Source organism: Rhinoraja longicauda, chromosome 38 (genome assembly GCF_053455715.1).
Source record: "Rhinoraja longicauda isolate Sanriku21f chromosome 38, sRhiLon1.1, whole genome shotgun sequence".
NCBI lineage: Eukaryota > Metazoa > Chordata > Chondrichthyes > Rajiformes > Arhynchobatidae > Rhinoraja > Rhinoraja longicauda.
This window is the reverse complement of record NC_135990.1, coordinates 15,826,383-15,847,563: the sequence shown is the minus strand read 5'-3', so window position 1 is coordinate 15,847,563 and position 21,181 is coordinate 15,826,383. Positions and strand designations below refer to the sequence as shown.

Genomic DNA, 21,181 nt, shown 5'->3' with positions numbered 1-21,181 from the left:
GAGGGGGATGGAGGAAGGGGAGGAGGGGAGGAGGGGGGAGGAAGGGGGAGGGGAGGGGGGAGGAAGGGCGAGGGGAGGGGGAGAAGAGGGGGGAGAGCAGAGGGAGGATGGGTAGAGGGAGGAAGGGGGGAATGGGGGAAAGGGGGATGGAGGGAGGAAGGGGGAGGGGGAGAGGAGGGGGGAGGAGGGGAGGAAGGGGGGAGGGGGGAGGGAGGGGGGAAGGGGAGAGGAGGGTGGGAGATGGGAGGGGGGATGGGTGGAGGGAGGAATGGGGGAGAGGGGAGGAGGGGGGGAGAGGGGAGATGGGAGGGGGGATGGGTGGAGGGAGGAAGGGGGGAGGGGGAAGACTCGGCTGTGTTGAACACAGCAGAAATGACAGGGAATGAATGGTCAAGAGGTGGGTGAGAATATGAGGAACTCCACCATTGCTCTAGGTCAGGAGAAATGGAATGGGAGATTCCATGGGAAACAGAACAGACCTAGTCTCAAGCCCCAACACCCAGGGTGGGGATAATAAAGAGGGCATCTCAGAAGGTAGACACAAAATGCTGAAGTAACTCAGCGGGTCAGGCCGCATCTCCAGAGAGAAGGAACGGGTGACGTTTCGGGTCGAGACCCTTCTTCAGACTGCAGAAACACTGATGTGGAAAGGGGAGACAAAACACAAAAGAGGAGGAAGCCATTCGGCCCTTCGAACCATTCAATGTGATCATGGCTGATCATTCACAATCAGTACCCCGTTCCTGCCTTCTCCCCATACCCCCTGACTCCGCTATCATCAAGAGCTCTATCTAGCTCTCTCTTGAATGCATTCAGAGAATTGGCCTCCACTGCCTTCTGAGGCAGAGAATTCCACAGATTTACCACTCTCTGAGTGAAAAAGATTTTCCTCGTCTCCGTTCTAAATGGCCTACCCCTTATTCTTAACCTGTGGCCCCTGGTTCTGGACTCCCTCAACATTGGGAACATGTTTCCTGCCTCTAAAGTGTCCAATCCCTTAATAATCTTATATGTTTCAATAAGATCCCCTCTCATCCTTCTAAATTCCAGCCTGGTCGCTCCAGTCTTTCAACATACGACAGTCCCGCCATTCCGAGAATTAACCTGGTGAACCTACGCTGCACGCCCTCAATAGGAAGAATGTCCTTCCTCAAATTTGGAGAATCTCCTCCGACAGAGAGAAAGAAAAATCAAGGGAAGGAAGAGAAAGTCAGAAATGAACCCCCAGTGAAAATAAGAGCTGGGTGGAAAGGCAGAACCTTGCAAGTTCAAGTTGAGAACAGGAAACCAGCAGGCAGTACTGTAAGTGTAAGAAAATAACTGCAGATGCTGGTACAAATCGAAGGTATTTATTCACAAAATGCTGGAGTAACTCAGCAGGTCAGGCAGCATCTCAGGAGAGAAGGAATGGGTGACGTTTCGGGTCGAGACCCTTCTTCAGACTGATGTCAGGGGGGCGGGACAAAGGAAGGATATAGGTGGAGACAGGACGATAGAGGGAGATCTGGGAAGGGGGAGGGGAAGAGAGGGTCAGACTGGGAATGGGATGGGGAGTTGAAGTGATCGGCCACCGGGAGATCAGTTTGGTTAACGCGGACCGAGCGCAGGTGTTGAGCAAAGCGATCGCCGAGCCTGCGCTTGGTTTCGCCGATGTAAAGAAGTTGACATCTAGAGCAGCGGATGCAATAGATGAGGTTGGAGGAGGTGCAGGCGAATACTCTGTCTCACCTGGAAAGACTGTTTGGGTCCTTGGATGGAGTTAAGGGGGGAGGTAAAGGGACAGGTGTTGCATCTCGTGCGGTTGCAGGGGAAAGTGCCCGGGGATGGGGTGGTTTGGGTAGGGAGGGACGAGTGGAACAGGGAGTTATGGAGGGAACGGTCTCTGCGGAACTGTAACATAAACTAAAAACAAACAAAACAGCCAATGCCTCAGCAGAGATTATTCAGGCGATCAACTACCAAACAAAACCTGTATGGCGAGTCCGAAACTTGTTAGTTGTAGACGAAGTTTATTGGTTCTCTATGGTCGCTACACCTGCAGATTAAGTTAAGAAAACCAGCCAGCTGCAAGTAAAACATTACCGGTAAATTAAAAGATACTAGACCAAGTGGACCTGTTGGGCCCAAACCTCTCCTGTATTGGTGCAGCACCCTCCTCCTCCCCAACCCTCCTCCTCCCACTTCCCTTTCCCCCTCAACCCCCCCTTGTCCACCCTCCCCTCCCTCCCTCCCACCCTCCCTAGGAGATAGATTTAAACTTTAAAATGTGAATAACTTAAAAAATATAACACCGATTTCAATAAAACTACTTGCTTCACTATTAAAGGGACGACGGTGAGTAAGGTGGGGCCTAAAATTGTCGCGCTATCGTGTACCGTTTTGCTTGTAGTTCAGGAACAAACAAACAAACAAACGAGAGGCCAGTACTATGTGAAAAAAAAAACAGTAGTGTGGTACAATAGAACCAACACTCTGCACAGGATAAATAAAAGCAGGCAATGGAGGATAAAACAACTGACAAGCAGCATTGTTAAAAACAAAACAGCAATAAAGATCCAGCAGGATGCAAGGATAGAAATGCAAAGCAACAGGAAGGACAGCTCTTCATGAAGAAAGACCAGACAATGGAGGAAAGACATCCCGGCAGAGTGCAGCACTCCGAACATGACAAAAAAAACAGCAGGAAGCCAAGTGTTAACAAACCAGGCCTGCACTGCATGCACAAGACCGCAGAGTGTCATAAAAAGCAGGCAGCAATGTACGAAATAATACAATACAATACAATATATCTTTATTGTCATTGTACAGGGGTACAACGAGATTGGGAATGCGCCTCCCATATGATGCAATAATTTAATTAATTTAAACAACAACAACCCAACGAAACAAATTGTAACAGTTTTAAAACAGAATAAAGTGCAAGTAGATCTGTGCCGGATCACTGTGCGATGTGGCCATCCGGCTCAGCAGGACCGGTTCATAGCAGCTATGGCCCTGGGGATGAAGCTGTTCCTGAGTCTGGAGGTGCGGGCGTAGAAGGCCTTGTATCGTCTGCCCGATGGTAGAAGTTCGAACAGACTGTTGCAGGGGTGTGAGGAGTCTTTGTGGATGCTGGTGGCTTTTCTGAGGCATCGTGTGTTGTAGATGCCCTCCAAGGCTGGTAGCTGTGTTCCGATGGTCCTCTGAGCTCTATGGACTACCCACTGAAGAGCTTTCCTCTCTGCCTCCGTGCAGCTGAGATACCACACGGGGATGCCATGTGTTAGGATGCTCTCTATGGTGCAGCGGTAGAAGGTCGTCAGCAGCTGTTGGGGTAGACCAGACTTCTTCAGTGTTCTCAGGTAGAACAGTCGTTGTTGTGCCTTCTTGACCAGCGCAGCAGTGTTATTGGACCATGTTAGGTCCTCCGAAATGTGAGTGCCCAGAAACTTGAAGCTGGACACTCTCTCCACACTGTCCCCGTTGATAAAGATCGGGGACTTACAACCAGTTAAGTCGAGAGTCAAATCAAGGGTGTTTAATTGTCATGTGCGCCAACAACAGGTTGCGCAGCGGTAGAGTAGCTGCCTTGCAGCGCTGGAGACCCGGGTTCCATCCTGACCACGGGTTTGTACGTTCTCCCCGTGACCGCGAGGGTTTTCTCCGAGATCTTCGGTTTCCTCCCACACTCCAAAGACGTGCAGGTTTGTCAGTTAATTGGCTGGATATGAATGTAAAATTGTCCCCGGTGTGTGTTGGGTAGCGTTAGTGTGTGGGGATCGCTGGTCGGCGCGGACTCGGTACTCTGAAGGGCCTGTTTCCACGCTGTATCTCCAAACTAAACTAAACAGAACAATTACATTATTACTTGCAACAGCATAACAGGCCTGTAAACCTAATATTCATAAATAATGTACAGTATAATACACAAAAACAATCAATAAATTAATAGCCACAGCACAAGCTATAAATTGGTGCAATCAAAGACACCTCACAGACGTTCATCATAAGTGATAGGAGCAGAATTAGGCCATTCGGCCCATCACATCTACTCCGCCATTCAATCATGGCTGATCTATCTCTCCCTCTCAACCCCATTCTCCTGCCTTCTCCCCATAACCTCTGACACCCGTACCAATCAATTATCTATCTGTCTATCTCTGCCTTAAATATATCCATTGACTTGGCCTCCACAGCCATCTGTGGCAAAGAATCCCACAGATTCACCACCCTCTGACCAAGAAATTCCTCATCTCCTTCCTAAAAGAACGTCCTTTAATTCTGAGGCTGTGACCTCTGGTCCTAGACTCTCCCACAAGTGGAAACATCCTCTCCACGTCCACTGTATCCAGGCCCAGTTGCTTCTTAGTTGAGGTTTGTGTTCAAGAGCCCGATGGTTGTGGGGAAGAAGTTATTCTTCAAAATGTGGTGACGGTTTCCAGACCTCGAGTCCTTATTCCCAATACAATACAATACAATATATCTTTATTGTCATTGTACAGGGGTACAACGAGATTGGGAATGCGCCTCCCATACGATGCAATAAATTAATTAGCTAGTCAGTATTAATTTAAACAACCCAATGAAACAAATTGTAACAGTTTTAAAACAGAATAAAGTGCAAGTAGATCTGTGCCGGATCACTGTGCGATGTGACCATCCGGCTCAGCAGGACCGGTTCATAGCAGCTATGGCCCTGGGGATGAAGCTGTTCCTGAGTCTGGAGGTGCGGGCGTAGAAGGCCTTGTATCGTCTGCCCGATGGTAGAAGTTCGAACAGACTGTCGCAGGGGTGTGAAGAGTCTTTGTGGATGCTGGTGGCTTTTCTGAGGCATCGTGTGTTGTAGATGCCCTCCAAGGCTGGTAGCTGTGTTCCGATGGTCCTCTGAGCTCTATGGACTACCCGCTGAAGAGCTGGTAGCAGTGAAATGAGAGAGTGGCCAGGGTGGTGCCTGAGCTGAAGAGGAACAGCAAACAGCTCTATGGGGGGATACACAGGCAGCTCACTACAGTTTAGAGCTCCTTTACTGGAGTTTAGAAGGATGAGAGGGGATCTTATCGAAACATATACAATTATAAGACTGGACAAGCTAGATGCAGGAAAAATGTTCCCAATGTTGGGGGAGTCCAGAACCAGGGGCCACAGTCTTAGAATAAAGGGGAGGCCATTTAAAACTAAGGTGAGAAGGAACTTTTTCACCCAGAGAGTTGTGAATTTGTGAAATTCTCTGCCACAGAGGGCAGTGGAGGCCAAATCACTGGATGAATTTAAGAGAGAGTTAGATAGAGCTCCAGGGGCTAGTGGAATCAAGGGATATGGGGAGAGGTTGGGCACAGTTTACTGATTGTGGACGATCAGCCATGATCACAATGAATGGCGGTGCTGGCTCGAAGGGCCGAATGGCCTCCTCCTGCACCTATTTTCTATGTTTCTATGTTTCTAAAAAATAAAACAGCTACCAGCTCGACATGAACCCAAAGTGAAGGAGTAATAAAGATACAATAAAATTTGAGGTTCAAAAAAAAAAATCATTCAACCAAGGAGACAGACCATAAGGAAATAGAGTAAAATTTAAAAAACAACCACTAAAATATTAAAGAAACATTAAAGGAACATAAAAAAGGAATGAAACATAATGATAAGACAGCAGAGAAAAAAAAAGCCCAGTCGCAGAAACAGAGAAAATTCAGCCCTTTGAGCCAGCACCGCCATTCAATATGACCATGGCTGATCATCCACAACCAGTACCCCTTTCCTGCTTTCTCCCCATATCCCTTGATTCTGTTAGCCCTAAGATCTATATCTAAATCTCTCTTGAAACCATCTAGTGTTGAAAACATATATATATATGTATATATATACCGCACACACACACACACACACACACACACACACACACACACACACACACACACACACACACACACACACACACACAAAATCATACGACAGAGACTAACAAAAAAGGTGGGAGCAAAACATGAAGAGCAGACACATGTGACTGCAGCTGCTGATTTATAAATAAAACACAAAGTGCTGGAGTAACTCAGCGGGTCAGGCAGCATCCGTGAATGATAAAGGGAGGTGATGTTTCGGGTCGAGGTCCTTCTTCAGATCCTTCTTAAGGACAAGTCAGTAAAATATAACAAACAGACAGGCAAATCCAGACGCTAAAGCTTATAAGAAGGGAACAACAGGCTGGGTCGTATAAATTAACCAACTGGCAGAAATGCATGTGTATGAAGGAACTGCAGATGCTGGTTTAAACCGAAGATAGACATATAAAGGCTGGAGTAACTCAGCGGGACAGGCAGCACCTCTGGAGAAAAGGAATAGGTGACGTTTCGGTGAATAAGGGTCTCGACCCGAAACATCACCTATTCCTTTTCTCTAGAGATGCTGTCTGACCCGCTGAGTTACTCCAGCACTTTGTGTCTACCTTAGACAGAAAGGCATAACAGGATAGCAGGCAACAAGATATTTATAAAACAAGATATTTATTTCACAAAATGCTGGAGTAACTCAGCAGGTCAGGCAGCATCTCAGGAGAGCAGGAATGGGTGATGTTTCGGGTCGAGACCCTTCTTCAGACTGATGTCAGGGGAACGGGACAAAGGAAGGATAAGGGTGGAGACAGGAAGATAGAGGGAGAACTGGGAAGGGGGAGGGGAAGAGAGGGACAGAGGAACTATCTAAAGTTGGAGAAGTCGATGTTCATACCACTGGGCTGCAAGCTGCCCAAGCAAAATATGAGGTGCTGTTCCTCCAATTTCCGGTGGGCCTCACTATGGCACTGGAGGAGGCCCATGACAGAAAGGTCAGACTGGGAGTGGGAGGGGGAGTTGAAGTGCTCAGCCACCGGGAGATCAGGTTGGTTAAGGCGGACTGAGCGAAGGTGTTGAGCGAAATAATCGCCGAGCCTCCGTTTGGTCTCGCCGATGTAGAGAGGTTGACATCTAGAGCAGCGGATACAATAGATGAGGTTGGAGGAGGTGCAGGTGAACCTCTGTCTCATCTGGAAAAACAAGACACATTATCGTCGTATTAACATCAAATCCAGCAGAGAGTTCTGTAAAATGCCAGCTATACAGTATTAAAAATAACAGGTCAATGAAACCTCTAAACAAGAGCAGTGAAGATTCTGTCCCATTCCTTTTGCATGATACAAATCAATTGATTCTGCTTTCACTGATTCTGCCTTCCTGCCTTTGCCAGGACTAGAGGGTGTGAGCTATGGGGAGAGGTTGAGTAGGCTGGGTCTCTATTCCATGGAGCGTAGGAGGATGAGGGGTGATCTTATAGAGGTGCACAAAATCATGAGAGGAATAGATCGGGTAGATGCACAGAGTATTTTACCCAGAGTAGGGGAATCGAGAACCAGAGGACATAGGTTCAAGGTGAAGGGGAAAAGATTTAACAGGAATCCGAGGGGTAACTTTTTCACACAGAGGGTGGTGGGTGTATGCAACGAGCTGCCAGAGGACCGCAGAGAGTTCCGCAGAGACCGTTCCCTCCGTAACTCCCTGGTCCACTCGTCCCTCCCTACCCAAACCACCCCAACCCCGGGCACTTTCCCCTGCAACCGCACGAGATGCAACACTTGTCCCTTTACCTCCCCCCTCAACTCCATCCAAGGACCCAAACAGTCTTTCCAGGTGAGGCAGAGGTTCACCTGCACCTCCTCCAACCTCATCTATTGTATCCGCTGCTCTAGATGTCAACTTCTTTACATCGGCGAAACCAAGCACAGGCTCGGCGATCGTTTCGTTCAACACCTTCGCTCAGTCCGCCTTAACCAATCTGATCTCCCGGTGGCTGAGCACTTTAACTCTCCCTCCCACTCCCAGTCTGACCTTTCTGTCATGGGTCTCCTCCAGTGTCATAGTGAGGCCCACCGCAAATTGGAGGAACAGCACCTCATATTTCGCTTGGGCAGCTTGCAGCCCAGCGGTATGAACATCGACTTCTCCAACTTTAGATAGTTCCTCTATCCCTCTCTTCCCCTCCCCCTTCCCAGTTCTCCCTCTATCTTCCTGCCTCCACCTATATCCTTCCTTTGTCCCGCCCCCCTGACGTCAGTCTGAAGAAGGGTCTCGACCCGAAACGTCACCCATTCCCTCTCTCCTGAGATGCTGCCTGACCCGCTGAGTTACTCCAGCATTTTGTGATACCTTAAGCTGCCAGAGGAGGTAGTTGAGGCTGGGACTATCCCATCGTTTAAAAAACAGTTGGACAGGTACATGGATAGGACAGGTTTGGAGGGTTATGGACCAAGCGCAGGCAGGTGGGACTAGTGTAGCTGGGACATTGTGGGCTAGTTGGGCCGAAAGGCCTGTTTCCACACTGTATCACTCTGTGACTCTATGACTATGATTACAATTGCTGTCAGTGCATTCCAGAAGTTTGCAGACAGTACTGTGCCATAAAATCCAGGAGGTGGCAGAGTATAAAAAAAGCAGGCAACAAATCAAGGAAAGAGCAAGTCTAAATAAAACAGCAGGTAGCGGAGCATTAAAATAACTGTAGCCACTGCCCCATAAAATATTCAGCAGGCAGAACTGCATGAGAGACGGCAGACAGCAGAGTGTAAAGGTCCAGCAGGCTGGAACATATAAACAAAGCATTATGTACAGCTGTTTAACAAAACCCCCAAAGGCAATGAAGAATACAATCTGTTCCTCTCGCGGTTCACAGACTCGCCAGCCGCCTGACACTTATATGGGGGCTGGAAGAGTCTGTGTACCACGTGTAGATGGAGTGTGTGAGTCTGTATACCACGTGTACATGGAGTGTGTGAGTCTGTGTACCACGTGTACATGGAGTGTGTGAGTCTGTGTACCACGTGTACATGGAGTGTGTGTCTGTGTACCACGTGTATGTGGAGTGTGTGAGTCTACCACGTGTACATGTAGTGTGTGAGTCTGTGTACCACGTGTACATGGAGTGTGTGAGTCTGTGTACCACGTGTATGTGGAGTGTGTGAGTCTACCACGTGTACATGTAGTGTGTGAGTCTGTGTACCACGTGTACATGGAGTGTGTGAGTCTGTGTACCACGTGTACATGGAGTGTGTGAGTCTGTGTACCACGTGTACATGGAGTGTGTGAGTCTGTGTACCACGTGTACATGGAATGTGTGAGTCTGTGTACCACGTGTACATGTAGTGTGTGAGTCTGTGTACCACGTGTACATGGAGTGTGTGAGTCTGTGTACCACGTGTACATGTAGTGTGTGAGTCTGTGTACCACGTGTACATGTAGTGTGTGAGTCTGTGTACCACGTGTACATGGAGTGTGTGAGTCTGTGTACCACGTGTACATGGAGTGTGTGAGTCTGTGTACCACGTGTACATGGAGTGTGTGAGGTTGCAGCCCCTGTTCCAATATCTAAAGGGGCTGCTCCTTGCCTTCTGGCTGCACTTCCCACCCACCATCCTCATCTTTGGACACCCTGTGCGTAGGGGAGAGGGTGGGGGGGCTGAAGATGTCCTGGTTGAGTTGCTCCTGGGCCTGGCCAAGCCGGCCATCCGTGAGTCACGGCGCCAGGCGGAAGAGGGCTCTGCCCGAGCCGGCTGCCTGCCCCTTTTCCGGGGTTACGTCCATCCGTGCCCGGCTGGTGTTGGAGAGGGACCATGCGCTGTCCACGGGCACCCTGGGGGGTTTCTGGGACCACTGGATGATGGAATGTATCCTTGACAAGGAGTGTAAGATAGTTGTATAATAGTTTATTATTTGTCTTGTATTATGGAGGTGGGTTCTGTTTTGATTTTATTGTATTGTATATATTATTTTAATATTTGAATAAACATTTTTGATTTGGAAAAAAAAGGCAGTGAAGTATTAAAGATAGTCAGCTCTGTAAAGAATCTACCAGCCTGCAGAATACAAGTAGTCCAAGTCCTCAAAGCGTAGAAAGAATACTGAGCAGAAGTTTGAAATAAAGGCAACACTATCAGACAATGAAATGTTATGAAACCGGATTGCAATAGAGTATTTAAAAAGTAACCAGGCTGTGATATGCATACAAAAAATAAACGGAATTCCAACTCTACGGAAAAAAAAGGTAGTGGGACTAATGGAACTGTTCTGACAAGATCCAATGCAGACATTCAGAACAAACAGTTTTCAAGCGAGAGTTAAATTTAGCTGTTAGGGCTAACGGAATCAAGGGATATGGGGAAAAAGCAGGAACGGGGCACTGATTTTGGATGATCAGCCATGATCATATTGAATGGCGGTGCTGGCTCGAAGGGCCGAGTGGCCTACTCCTGCACCTATTGTCTATGTTTCTCTGTCAATGACCTCCATGCTGTAACCAATCTGTAATTGTATAATTTCATGAAGTTATACACAATGCGAGTCTCAAATTCTATTTTTTTTATCAGGAACAGAAAGGTTGGAAAAAACTTTGTTCCTTTTTGCCCCGGGGACAGTCTAGGTCCAGAGGCTCAGGCACCGCCTAATGGAGGTTGCATAGCAACCCGCCTCCCAGCCCGGCTGGCCGCCAATGGTGGAGTGGGAGCACGTGGCCGCTGGCTGGGTGAGGTCATGTGGGGCGTGGGGCGGTGATGTCACCTAGTCCCATATTTGGGAGTGAGATAGTTGGCACCCCTATCTAACATATTAAGTAATTGGACTTTAGGCCTTACCTCATTAACTAAGCAAAGGCCGGAGGGCATAAATGCACCTGATTCCTGCTCATTTTATAACCAAATTTATCCCAAAGAGGAGGAAAGATTCCAAGGGGAGTAAGAGACACCCGTGGCTGACAAGGGAAGTCAAGGACAGCATAAAAATAAAAGAGCAGAAGTACAACAAAGCAAAGAAGAGTGGGAAGCCAGAGGATTGGGACTCTTTTAAAGAGCAACAGAAGATAACTAATAAGGCAATACGGGGAGAAAAGATGAGGTACCGAGGGTAAACTAGCCAATAATATAAAGGAGGATAGTAAAAGCTTTTTTAGGTATGTGAAGAGGAAAAAAATAGTCAAGGCAAATGTGGGTCCCTTGAAGACAGAAGCGGGGGAATTTATTATGGGAAACAAGGAAATGGCAGACGAGTTGAACCGGTACTTTGGATCTGTCTTCACTAAGGAAGATACAAGCAATCTCCCAGATGTTCTAGTGGGCAGAGATCCTAGGGTGACGGAGGAACTGAAGGAAATCCACATTAGGCAGGAAATGGTGTTGGGTAGACTGATGGGACTGAAGGCTGATAAATCCCCAGGGCCTGATGGTCTGCATCCCAGAGTACTTAAGGAGGTGGCGCTAGAAATTGTGGACGCATTGGTGATCATTTTCCAATGTTCTATAGATTCAGGATCAGTTCCCGTGGATTGGAGGGTAGCTAATGTTGTCCCACTTTTTAAGAAAGGAGGGAGAGAGAAAACGGGAAATTATAGACCAGTTAGTCTGACATCAGTGGTGGGGAAGATGCTGGAGTCAATTATAAAAGACGAAATTGCGGAGCATTTGGATAGTAGGAGCAGGATTGTTCCGAGTCAGCATAGATTTACGAAGGGGAAATCATGCTTGACTAATCTTCTGGAATTCTTTGAGGATGTAACCAGGAAAATTGACAGGGGAGAGCCAGTGGATGTGGTGTACCTTGACTTTCAGAAAGCCTTTGACAAGGTTCCACATAGGAGATTAGTGGGCAAAATTAGAGCACATGGTATTGGAGGTAGGGTACTGACATGGATAGAAAATTGGTTGACAGACAGAAAGCAAAGTGTGGGGATAAATGGGTCCCTTTCAGAATGGCAGGCAGTGACTAGTGGGGTACCGCAAGGCTCGGTGCTGGGACCGCAGCTATTTACAATATACATTAATGCCTTGGATGAAGGGATTAAAAGTACCATTAGCAAATTTGCAGATGATACAAAGCTGGGTGGTAGTGTGAACTGTGAGGAAGATGCTATGAGGTTGCAGGGTGACTTGGACAGGTTGTGTGAGTGGGCGGATGCATGGCAGATGCAGTTTAATGTGGATAAGTGTGAGGTTATCCACTTTGGTGGTAAGAATAGGAAGGCAGATTATTATCTGAATGGTGTCAAGTTAGGAACAGGGGACGTACAAAGAGATCTGGGTGTCCTGGTGCATCAGTCACTGAAAGGAAGCATGCAGGTACAGCAGGCAGTGAAGAAAGCCAATGGAATGTTGGCCTTCATAACAAGAGGAGTTGAGTATAGGAGCAAAGAGGTCCTTCTGCAGTTGTACAGGGCCCTAGTGATACCGCACCTGGAATACTGTGTGCAGTTTTGGTCTCCAAATTTGAGGAAGGATATTCTTGCTATTGAGGGCGTGTAGCGTAGGTTTACTAGGTTAATTCCCGGAATGGCGGGACTTTCATGTGTTGAAAGACTGGGGCGACTAGGCTGGTATACACTGGAATTTAGAAGGATGAGAGGAGATCTTATCGAAACGTATAAGATTATTAAGGGCTTGGACACGTTAGAGGCAGGAAACATGTTCCCAATGTTGGGGGAGTCCAGAACAAGGGGCCACAGTTTAAGAATAAGGGGTAGGCCATTTAGAACTGAGATGAGGAAAAACTTTTTCAGTCAGAGAGTTGTGAATCTGTGGAATTCTCTGCCTCAGAAGGCAGTAGAGGCCAATTCTCTGAATGCATTCAAGAGAGAGCTAGATAGAGCTCTTAAGGATAGCGGAGTCAGGGGGGTATGGGGAGAAGGCAGGAACGGGGTACTGATTGAGAATGATCAGCCATGATCACATTGAATGGCGGTGCTGGCTCGAAGGGCCGAATGGCCTCCTCCTGCACCTATTGTCTATTGTCTAATGCTATAGTTAATGGCTGTATGCCCCAGGCAACGTGTATTGCCGATAGGATTATAGCAGCTAATGGGAACAAGACTAGCCACCTTTTTTTATAATGTACTCTTTTATTGGCATTTCACAGCAAACACATTTCCATAAAACGGGTTTCAGGTATAATGCTATATGTATACATCATCCACTTATGTTTGTCTTGAATTGCCTCGTTCTGTAATTTGTACAAAACAAATACAGAAATAGAAACACAATAAAAACTACAAACACTTAGGGAGTGATCCTTTCTTTACCATATAATCAAAAATTTGTAAAATTAAAGTCTGGCCTATGGGGCGTTACATAGTTAACCCAATTTTCCCAGCATATCACAAATAAATCCAATTTAAAGTTAACATATGCTGTTATTTTCTCCATTGTATAAATATCCATTGTGATGTCCATCCATGCATTCAGAGTTGGGTTCTCCTGTGATAACCATTTCTTTGTGAGAGCTTTCTTACCAGCTACCATCAATATATTCAGTAAGTATTTGTCCTTTTTCCGCCAGTCTTCAGGTGTGAGTCCAAAAAAACATAGTCTTACTCTCCAGGGGCACATGACATCTAACAATGTCTTGTAAGACAGCATGTAACTCTCTCCAAAAATCTTTAATAACAGGGCAATCCCAGAGATTATGGTAAATTTCCACATTTTCTCCAGCAAACTGGAGAGTTTCCACCATAATGGGCTTTCTGAGAAGGCGTAATAAAATATCGTATCAGACTTTTCCAACTAAACTCCCTCCAATTTTGTGAGCTGGTACTCTTCCATTGATACCTCCATATCGCTGTCCAACCTTCCTCGGATATTATTATCCCTCCTTCCTTCTCTCATTTCATTTTAATATATAAGGTTGAGTGTGATTCAGTTGAGCGTGATTCAGATACATGAAATAATTTTACTACCAGTATTTGAATTATACGCTTTCCTAAATAATCCCGTCAAACCTATACTCGACTTCATTATGTTTTTAACATTTGTATTAACGTAGTTCCGCATCTGTAAGTATCGATAGAAGTCTTGTTTTTCTAACATGAATTTTTCTTTAAGCATTTCAAAACTTAGCAGTGTTCCTTCTTTCATTATGTTACAAAGAGAAGTTATGCCTTTAACTGTCCACTCTTTAAACCTACTATCTAATTTATTAGGAGCAAAATCTGTGTCATATGCGCACCATTTAAGGATTGTAATGTCTTCCTCTAATTTATACTCTGTTATAACTGTTTTCCATATTTTAAGAGTCAATTTTACCCAAGGAGTTCCAATAGCATTTATGTAGTCTTGTAGGTTGCTGTCAGCTATAATCGCTTGTACATGGATGGGGAGTGTTCTCTCTTCAATATTTTTCCATTGAGCATCATGTGATGGATTGCACCAGCATATCATAGGTCTTAACTGTGCTGCCTGATAATAGTCTTTGAAAGAGGGTAAACCCCATCCCCCTTTTCCTTTGTTAACTGTAAGGTTTTGAGACAAATCCTAGGCCTTTTACTTTGCCATATATATCTTGACAATATTTTATCCCATTCTTTAAATGGTTTTTGGTTAATCTCTATTGGTAGGGTCTGAAATAAATATAACAGTCTTGGCAATATGTTCGTTTTAATAAGTTCAATTCTCGAGCTGAGACTTAAAAAAGGAATTAGGTTCCATCTAGCTATATCCTCCTTAATTTTTTGGTGTATAGGTGAATAGTTTAGATTTAGAGATACAGCCCAGAAACAGGCCCTTCGGCCCACCGGGTCCGCGCCGCCCAGCGATCCCCGCACACTAACACTATCCTACACCCACTAGGGACAATTTTTACATTTGCCCAGCCAATTAACCTACATACCTGTACGTCTTTGGAGTGTGGGAGGAAACCGAAGATCTCGGAGAAAACCCATGCAGGTCACGGGGAGAACGTACAAACTCCGTACAGACGGCGCCCGTAGTCAGGATCGAACACGAGTCTCCGGCGCTTAAAGGCAGCAACTGTACCGCTGCGCCACCGTGTCGCCCATTGTAGTTGCATTGTAATAGTTCTGTAAGATCACCTTGTCCCGTATTTGGGAGTGAGATAGTTGGCACCCCTATCTAACATATGAAGTAATTGGACTTTAGGCCTTACCTTGTTAACTAAGCAAAGGCCTGAGGGCATAAATGCACCTGATTCCTGCTCATTTTATAACCAAATGCTATAGTTAATGGCTGTATGCCCCAGGCCGATAGGATTATAGCAGCTAATGGGAACAAGACCAGCCACCTTACACCATCCATAGATAAACTTGGGCAGTTTACACCACAGGATGTGAATATTGACTTCTCTAACTTCAAGTAACCCTTGCTTTCCCTCTCTCTCCATCCCTCCCCCTTCCCAGTTCTCCAACCATTCTAACTGTCCTCCTGATTACATTTTATCTCTGGATGCTTCGTGGTCACCTCCAGTTTAAATTCCATTTGGAATATTTTGGAGGACCAAGAACCAAGAACCTTCTTCTAGCCAACAATGATCTATTCCACATTTTCTTTGAACTGCATCCCCTTTGATGTCTCATTTCCACACCATACCCTTCCTTATCTCTGTGCCTCCCTCTACCCTGACGCTCAGTCTGAAGAAGGGTCTTGACCCGAAAATGTCAACCATTCCTTCTATCCGGAGATGTTGCCTGTCCCACTGAATTACTCCAACATTTTGTATCTATCTTCGGTATAAACTAGCATCTGCAGTTCCTTCCTGCACATGGATAAACTACCGTTTTGATGAATCTCATTGTCTGTAACTCGTTTTCACCTAGCAAACAGCTAACAATGCAATTTATTTTATTATCGTTACTTTTTTGCATATACTTCATTCGTTTGTTCTATAGCTCTCTATATCATCATCTATATCTCTTGTTCCCCTTTCTCCTGACTCTCAGTCTGAAGAAGGGTCTCGACCCGAAACATCACCCATTCCTTATATCCAGAGAAGCTGAGTTACTACAGCATTTTATGTCTATCTTCTAGATAACCTGTGTAGGAAGGAACTGCAGGTGCTGGTTTAAACCGAAGATAGACACAAAATGCTGGAGTAACTCAGCGGGACAGGCAGAATCTCTGGAGAGAAGGAATGGGTGACGTTTCGGGTCGAGACCCTTCTTCAGACCAGTTAGTGAAAAGGGAAACGAGAGATGATGTGGAGAGGTAAAGAACTGATTTTGGATAATCATATTTAATGGCCTACTCCTGCACCTATTTCCTATGTTTCTGTTTCTAACAATGAATTGGGCCTCCACATGGAGACTACAATCCCCAGCAGGCTGTTCGTCGGGCGCGCATGACGTCGGGCTGCGGATGACGCAGGAGGGCCGCACGCGGCCGTCATTGCGCCCGCCGCCTCCCGATATCAGTCGTCATTGCGCCCGACGTCTGTCGTCACTGCGCCCATCGCCGCCCGACGTCTGCCGTCACTGCGCCCGTCCCCGCAAGACGTATGTCGTCACTGCGCCCGACACCGCCCGACGTCTGCCGTCACTCCGCCCGTCCCCGCCCGACGTCTGCTGTCACTCCGCCCTCCGCCGCCGCCCGCTCAGCCCGACATGGCGAAGACGTACGATTATCTCTTTAAGCTGCTGCTGATCGGCGACAGCGGCGTCGGCAAAACCTGCCTCCTCTTCCGCTTCTCCGAGGACGCCTTCAACACCACCTTCATCTCCACTATAGGTGAGTGAGGGAGTGAGTGAGGGAGGGAGGGAGTGGCGTCGTTACCCCACCGGGCCTTCACCCCCATCCCCATCCCGCCACCCCCGGGGCCTTCCCCCCCCCCCCCCCCATCATAATCCCCCCCATCATCATTCCCCCCATCAATCCCACCCCCCATCATCATCCCCCCCATCATAATTCCCCCCATCATCCCCCCCCCATCAATCCCACCCCCTCCCCATCATCATCCCCCCCATCATCATCCCCCCATCATCATTCCCCCCATCATCCCTCCCCCATCATCCCACACCCATTATCCCCCTCCATCATCCCCACCCCACCATCATCCCCCCCATCATAATTCCCCCCATCATCCCCCCCCCATCAATCCCACCCCCTCCCCATCATCATCCTCCCCATCATCATCCCCCCCATCATCATCCCCCCCATCATCATCCCCCCATCACCATTCCCCCCATCATCCCTCCCCCATCATCCCACACCCATTATCCCCCTCCATCATCCCCACCCCACCATCATCCCCCAATCATCATCCCCCCACCATCATCCCCCCCACCATCATCCCCCCCATCATTCCCCCCCATCATCCCCCCCACTATCATCCCCCCACCATCATCCCCCCAATCATCATCCCCCCCAATCATCATCCCCCCCACCATCATCCCCACCCCACCATCATCCCCACCCCACCATCATCCCCCCCCCCCACCATCATCCCCCCCAATCATCATCCCCCCAATCATCATCCCCCCCACCATCATCCCCCCCCACCATCATCCCCCCCATATCATCCCCCCCCCACCATCATTCCCCCCCCCCCACCATCATTCCCCCCACCATTACCCCCCCCCCCCCCCCCGCCTCCAGTTACTGCTATCCCCACCCACCCGGAGCCTTCACCCCAGGGACAAGTATCCCCGAACCCGACGATGATCTCGGTGCTTTCCCCACCCTTTGCTCCCTCTATCCCGGGGCTTCCCTCCACTCTCTGCTTCAACTGTCCCGGGGGGGCTTTCCCACCTCATACTCCCACTATCCTGCGGCTTTCCCCACCCTTTGTTCCTCCCCCCTTTTCCCTCCCCCCCTTTGCTTTCCCCCTCTTTGCTCCCTCCCCACCCTCTGCTCCCCCCCACCCTTTGCTCCCCCCCCACCCTTTGCTCCCTCCCCCACCCTTTGCTCCCCCCCCCCTTTGCTCCCGCCCCCCCTTTGCTTCCCCTTCCCCCCCCCCCTACCGTTACTCTGGGGCCTTACCCCTTCTCCCCTTGCATTCCTCCCATCACCGAGGGGCCTGGCTGTTGTCAGTTCTCTGCCGCTTCCCTATCCTGGGGTGTGTTATTTATTGTTAGTAACCTCGTCCTGGCAACTGATCTGCTGTCAGGAGACTTCCCTGCAGCCAGCTGTTTTGCATGCGTGTCCCCACCCAAGGGCATGCCGTTGTCAAGGCACCTCTGTAAGGACTGCCGTTATCACTTCCAGCCACTGGCCTGCTATCTACAATGATCCTGTTCTGTACTGTCCCACATTCACCACCCATGGATCTGTGGCTGTTAAGCCACTGAAAGGTCCAAAGATACGCAGTGATGTATCTTCCCTTCCTTGAGCTACCCTTGGACTGTGGTCCTGCCCTTGCATGTTGAATTAGGCGCAGCAATCCCATTTGCAGTTCTTTGTTTCTGTATTGATGTTGGCAGCTACAAGTCATGGTTAAAAACAAAAAGCTGGAGTAACTCAGCGGGACAGGCAGCATCTCTGGAAAGAAGGAATGGGTGATGTTTTGGGTCGAGACCCTTCCCGAAACGTCACCCATTCCTTCTCTCCAGAGATGCGCTGAGTTACTCCAGCTTTTTGTGTTTATCCTCTGTTAGAAGGCAGGCACAGGTTACTGATTGTGGATAATCAGCCATGATCACAAAGAATGGAGGTGCTGGTTCGAAGGGCCAAATGGCCTCCTCCTGCACCTATTTTCTATGTTTCTACATTAAACCAGCATCTGCAGTTCCTTCCTACACAAGCTACGGTTAAAGTTGGCAACCTGGATTCTAAGTACACAAATTAGGCTTAGGTTTATAATTGTCAAATGTACCGACCGAGATACATTGAAAATCTTTGTTTTGCATGCTATCCAGTCAGATCAGATAATACTTTACATAAATACATGAGTGCAATCAAGTCAAACTCAAGTACAATAGGCAGAGCAAAGGTAAGATACAAAGTGCAAAATGTAGTTCTCAGCATTGTAGGGTATCAGTTCGATAGACAAAGTCCAATGTCTGCAATGGGATAGAGATGAATCAGACAGTATCCTAGCTTATGGTAGGACTGTTCAGAAACCTGATAACAGAAGGGAAAAAGCTGTTCCTGAGTTTGGTGGTGCGTGCTTTCAAGCTTCAAAGTTGTGCATGAAGAGCAGGATGGTTCCTTTTCAAGGAATTGACTCTGGTAGTCTGACTATTGAGGATGTGCAGCGTAGGTTTACTAGGTTAATTCCCGGAATGGCGGGACTGTCATATGTTGAAAGACTGGAGCGACTAGGTGTATATACTGGAATTTAGAAGGATGAGAGGGGATCTTATCGTATAAGTTTATTAAGGGGTTGGACATGTTAGAGGCAAGAAACATGTTCCCAATGTTGGTCGAGTCCAGAACCAGGGGCCACAGTTTAAGAATTAGGGGTAGGCCATTTAGAACGGAGATGAGGAAAAACTTTTTCAGTCAGACAGTTGTGAATCTATGGAGTTCTCTGCCTCAGAAGGCAGTGGAGGCCAATTCTCTGAATGCATTCAAGAGAGAGCTAGATAGAGCTCTTAGGATAGCAGAGTCAGGGGGTATGGGGACAGGGCAGGAACGGGGTACTGATTGAGAATGATCAGCCATGATCACATTGAATGGCGGTGCTGGCTCGAAGGGCCAAATGGCCTACTCCTGCACCTATTGTCTACTGACTGACAGTGGGCCGTTGTTCTTTGTGTCAACTGCACGGTGGCGCAGCGGTAGAGTTGCTGCCTTACAGCGCTTGCTGCGCCGGAGACCCGGGTTCCATCCCGACCACGGGTGCTGTCTGTACGGAGTTTGTACGTTCTCCCCGTGACCTGTGTGGGCTTTGTCCAAGATCTTCAGTTTCCTCCCACACTCCAAAAACGTACAGGTTTGTAGGTTAATTGGCTTGGTAAATGTAAAAATTGTCAGTAGTGTGTGTAGGATAGTGTTAACGTGTGGGGATTACTGTTTGGCGCAGCCCCGGTGGGCCGAAGGGCCTGTTTCCGCGTTGTATCTCTAAACTAAACTGGTGCCACTGCGATAAGGTTAGATTTATGGATTGTGTAGGAAGGAATTGCAGATGCTGGTTTAAACCGAAGATAGACACAAAATACTGGAGTAATTCAGCAGGTCAGGCAGCTTCTCTGGAGAGAAGGAATAGGTGACGTTTTGGATCGAGATTGAGGAAGGGTCTCGATCAGAAACGTCACCCATTTTTCTCCAGAGGTGCTGCCTGTCCCGCTGAGTGACTCCAGCATTTTGTATCTAGGTTAGATTTATGGATTGTTGTTATCAGGGGATCCTCAGGAGGCTGAGGAGATGATTCTGGACTATGTACTGCCTTTTATTCAGACCATGTCAGATTAGTACGTTGACGATATTGAGGCACATCTGGATTGTGCAAGTGCAGCTGGAAATATGTGAGCAGCATGTTTGCTGGACACGCCCTCCCATCTAAAGGACAAAATCTTTGACCAGACAAAATTATAACGTCTGTATAAATCGTCATCTGAGCCCAGTGCAACTGAAACTGTTTTGGGAGGACTTGGACATGTTTGGCATTCTAGTGCCAACTGTGGGACATTTGCTTGAAGTGCAAAGTAAAAACCTGAATTGATTTGAGCTTCAAAATGAGTTGGAGCATTGTCTTAAAACACAAGTTGCTGAGGAGATTCTGCAGCCTTGAGGTAGACTCAAAATGCTGGAGTAACTCAGCGAGACTGGCAGCATCTCTGGAGAGAAGGAATGGGTGACGTTACTGGTCGAGACCCTTCTTCAGGCAAGAGTAAGGGGAGAGGGAGACATGGAGATTTGGAAGGGCAAGGTGTAAAAACTGATCAAAGGGAACGAAGATCAAGGAGAATGTAGAATGCATCGTTGTTAGCTCTGGGGAAGGTGACGAAGAGGGATACAAATAAACTTAACTTGACTTGAATCAGTAAACTTTAATCAGGAGGACAGTGCAACTAGTCGGAGATAATATCAAGATTGATAGGCACCAGAGATGCTGTCTGACCTGCTGAGTTACTCCAGCATTTTGTGTCTTGTCAAGATTTAACAATTGTCTTCTGCTTAAGTTAAGAATGTAGCTTAATTTGAGATGCATTCTGAATATAAATGTCTTCCCTTTTGTTATTTTTGGTCTCTACATTTAGGGCATCTGCAAAGACGTTACCATTTTGGTCTCAAATGGTCTCGAACTTTCAGTACGAATAAAATGAATCATCAGGTGTTGGTTACGGTTTCAGGTTGTCTCATGTGAAGTAGGCGCACTTCCTGTGATAGTTGTAACACTTGCTTTCAACAAGAGTAAGCCCACGTATTCTTCTTGGGTTGTGGTGTATAATTAGTAGGAAATATTTGCATTTAGTCCATTTTGAATTGGCAAATTTCTATCAGTTTGCTGAGTGTCATTTTGCCGGTGAAAGCACT

General features: G+C 47.4%; 1 protein-coding gene across 1 annotated transcript in view; it reads left to right on the top strand.

The window, feature by feature from the left end:
* The first annotated feature begins 16,303 nt into the window (after window positions 1–16,303).
* LOC144610998 (ras-related protein Rab-8B) overlaps window positions 16,304–21,181 on the top strand; it is a 99,213-nt gene continuing 94,335 nt past the window's right edge. Inside the window, exon 1 of the mRNA XM_078430082.1 lies at window positions 16,304–16,492. Within this exon, the coding sequence (XP_078286208.1) occupies window positions 16,369–16,492 (124 nt within the window). The 5' untranslated portion in view covers window positions 16,304–16,368. The remainder of the gene's footprint in view (window positions 16,493–21,181) is intronic.